General features: G+C 38.0%; 1 protein-coding gene across 1 annotated transcript in view; it reads left to right on the top strand.

The window, feature by feature from the left end:
- The window catches only part of LOC117108086, a gene marked incomplete at its 3' end in the record, with an annotated part of 7,436 nt that extends 4,649 nt beyond the window's left edge, over positions 1 to 2,787 (top strand). Inside the window, exons 2-3 of the mRNA XM_033249974.1 lie at positions 1,793 to 2,018; positions 2,506 to 2,787. Of these exons, the coding sequence (XP_033105865.1) occupies positions 1,793 to 2,018; positions 2,506 to 2,787 (508 nt within the window). The remainder of the gene's footprint in view (positions 1 to 1,792; positions 2,019 to 2,505) is intronic.
- Positions 2,788 to 3,454: the final 667 nt, after the last annotated feature.

Here is a 3,454-nt window from a genome sequence, read left to right as displayed (position 1 = left end):
AAGAGACAGGTATATGCCATGTTCAGGAGAGGCAAATATAAGGAAAAAAACTTTCGTTTGAATTTATATTATAAATACGTAAAGGCAAACTGTTAATTCTGAGGAGTTATTGTAACTCCCCCTGTGTGGTAGTTATAACCCCCAAAGGGGGAGTTATTTTTTATGAGTTATTTTAAATCCTTAAATGGTATTAAAGTAACTCCTTAGGGGAGTAAACCTTAATTTTACTCTCATTTCACTCCAAAATTATACAAGGTTATAATGTTGGAGTAATTTTTACTCCAGTATTTGGGTTGCTGGAGTTAAATTAACTTCATGTTTAGAGTAAAACAAGCAGAGATAAAATAACCCATCCACAGAGAGTCAAATTGATCCTATCGCATGAATTATAGCAGAGTTAAATTAACCCATCCACAGAGAGCGAAGTTATCCTATCGCAATGCATAATGGCAGAGTTAAAATAACCCATCTACACAGAGTTAAATTGATCCTATCACAAAGCATTATGGGAGAGCCCGCGTTATTCGAGGAAAAGAGTTAGTGTCGCCATTTCTGTGTCTCGATGAAAAGTTTAATTGATTTTTTTCGTTTTTTTATTGGAATGTGTTTGAAGGTATGTACAAAATAGTATTCTTCTGAATATTCACGTTAAATTATTTTACTCTGATCAGGGAGTTGTTAGGGGCAACATTCTGTGTAGAAAGGGGCCTGGCCTAGGCCCTATGCCAGACTGTTGTAGTAGTACCGTAGTATAGTTAGTACATGGAGGTATTATTGAGAAGGAGATCACTCGGCAACAGTTCCCTTTGACGCGACAAACCCACGTGTTCCCCGCTTTTGCATCGCGCGCGGGCGTATTACCCTATAATTCACATTTTTTCGTTAGCAACAACTTGGCAACGACATGCATTTATACGCTTCCAGCAGAGCAGTTGTGCAATAAAGAGTTTGATTTTAACCCATTAATTATCTTTATAATGAACAGTGTTCCACTGATTAGATTTTTTCGGACTGTTGGTATGTTATTATTTGTATATTTCAGGAACGGATTCCGTAAAATATTTATGTTCAAAAATTACTCCTGTGTTCATTATAATTTTGTCTAAAGATTGATTAGTTCGACTATAAAGCTAAGTCAGCGTAAAACTGAAAAATACTCAGATTTTGGATTGATTTTTCGAATAGTTAACCCTCGTTAACCCTAAAATTACTTAGTTTATGATAATCATCAATCATTTTATTAATTAATATTTGTTAAAATTAGAATTGGCGAATTTTGGCCAATTTATGGAAATCGAAGTTGAAATATACTATACTTTTAAAGGTCATGTAAATGTTCCATTAAATTCGAAACTTTATTTGGTGGAAAATATTAATATGTTTTATATTTTATGAGAGATAAAGGTATCAGCTTCAAAGTGGAAACGATTGCGCAGCCATAGTGATTGACTGTATGTAGTGCGCATCGAGAAAAGAATATGCTCTCCATTTCGCCATGTTCAATATTTTGGTAAACTATGCCTGCTGAAAATTTGATGGCGGGGAACACATGGGACTTCAAAGGCATCGCGCAAACGTTCTTCACGCGCTGCGGCAGCTTTGATCTTGGTTCATTTGCATAGCGCTGCGTGCGCGTAGCTTTTTCGAGTGATCTTCTCAATAATACCTCCATGGTTAGTAGTAGGCATTTTTCGTTTTAACTACGCGGCCAATCTACTACGCACTAATGGGGCGTGACGGCAACGCCAAGATACTGTTCGCGTACTCCTCCAAAAGTTGTTTTCGTTTTTAGGTGGCGCCTACGGCACGACGACGCCAGAGCAGACGTACGTACGACCATGGCAAACCTTCATAGAACTGTTGATAATCTTGCCTTATGCTACTCATTGGATGTACGATTTAGAATTCATGTTGCTGTCTGAAATTAACAGACCGACAAACGCAGACCTTGAATGGTGGAAGTACGACAAGTTTAAGCTGGAAACATTAAGTAACGATGAATGTAATGCTTACTTCAGGTAGGTGGCCTAGGCCTAGGCCCTAGTATAGCTACAGACGCAGACCCCCGCCCATATAGAATGGGCCTTAGGCCTAGGTATTTAAAGTATATTTATTCCTAGCTACGTACCGCATCACGCTTGCTCACAGCTAGGGACTTTGTTGTTTGACTAGGCATAGCCTAGGCCTAGAGGTCTACTCTAATTAGGTCCCAAAATTTTGTATTTGTATAGCATAGGCCCTAGCCTAGTTAGTAAGCCTAGTTGTAATTTGCAATGTTATCATCCTGGGGGTGGGCGCCTGCCCGGTTGTAGGTGGCCACCATTACTTGTACGATGGGACCCTTTCTAGGTGACCACTTTTGGGGTATGTAAATGTTGAAAGTCATACGTTTCCCAAGAAAATAAATCATGAAAATTTTAATGATGTTAGTTTTCAACTTGCTTAGTCATTGCATTGTTTTTATTTTTTAAGTTCAAATTACAGCCTTTTTTATTTTTATTTCAGGTTCTTCAAAGAGGATATTCACCATTTGAAAGATGTGTTTCACATTCCAGATCAAGTTAAATGTAGAAACAACTCGAAAATTGAAGGAATTGAAGCACTCTGTATAATGTTGCAACGATATGCATATCCTTGCCGATATGTTGACATAATTAAAACTTTTGCTAGGCCCGTACCCCAGCTTTGTTTAATAACTGGTCAGATGACAAACCACATATACAATATGTTTGGTAGACTTCTAACAGACCTAGATCAACCATGGCTTTCACCAGTCAATCTTGAAAAGTATGCCCAAGCAGTGTTTGAAAAAGGAGCTCCCCTTAAAAAAAGGGGGGGGGGGTGCGGGGATGAAACGATTAATTTTTAATTTAAAATAGAGGGATGGGCGACCACAACGACGGTGACGGCACTCGATTTTGGAGCGCGGTATTCGAAAACGAGGCTCGTGAACTGGGTCCCAAAAAAAACAAAAAAAAACTGGTGCTACAGGATTTTGAGATAAGATAGGGAATTTCCTAAAATGTACCGACTTTCAAAGGCTTGCATTCGGTAACCCCATAAAAAATCGTGTCAAACTTTAGATATTCCAATGTAAATTTGGCCGTTCTTTTCATTTATATGGGTTTTCACTTATGAAAATGTCTCAATTATGTGTAAAACAACGATTTGCCCCAGTTTTTATTTCGGAAATTTGCACTAGACAGGGAGTCAGCTGATTCACTCAACCGTAACGAGCTGGTAATGACATTAGCCAACTGATGAGAATGGTCGTCGCGAGCGGAAAATGGAAAAATTAAGACTGGCGAAAATATTCAATAATAATAATAAAATAAGTCGAAGGCATTTTTGAAGAATGAATCTTTCAAAAAGATATGTTTGCTGGTTTGGATAAGGAAGTCTTGGAAGTGGTGATCTTAATAGTGGCGTTAAGTAGGTTTGTTTAATACCTTGT

This window comes from Anneissia japonica, unplaced genomic scaffold, assembly GCF_011630105.1.
Source record: "Anneissia japonica isolate Jap-2015-1 unplaced genomic scaffold, ASM1163010v1 scaffold9712_len146881_cov104, whole genome shotgun sequence".
Classification (NCBI taxonomy): Eukaryota; Metazoa; Echinodermata; class Crinoidea; order Comatulida; family Comatulidae; genus Anneissia; species Anneissia japonica.
Note: the sequence above shows the minus strand (reverse complement) of the source record. Positions and strands in the feature narration are given on the sequence as shown.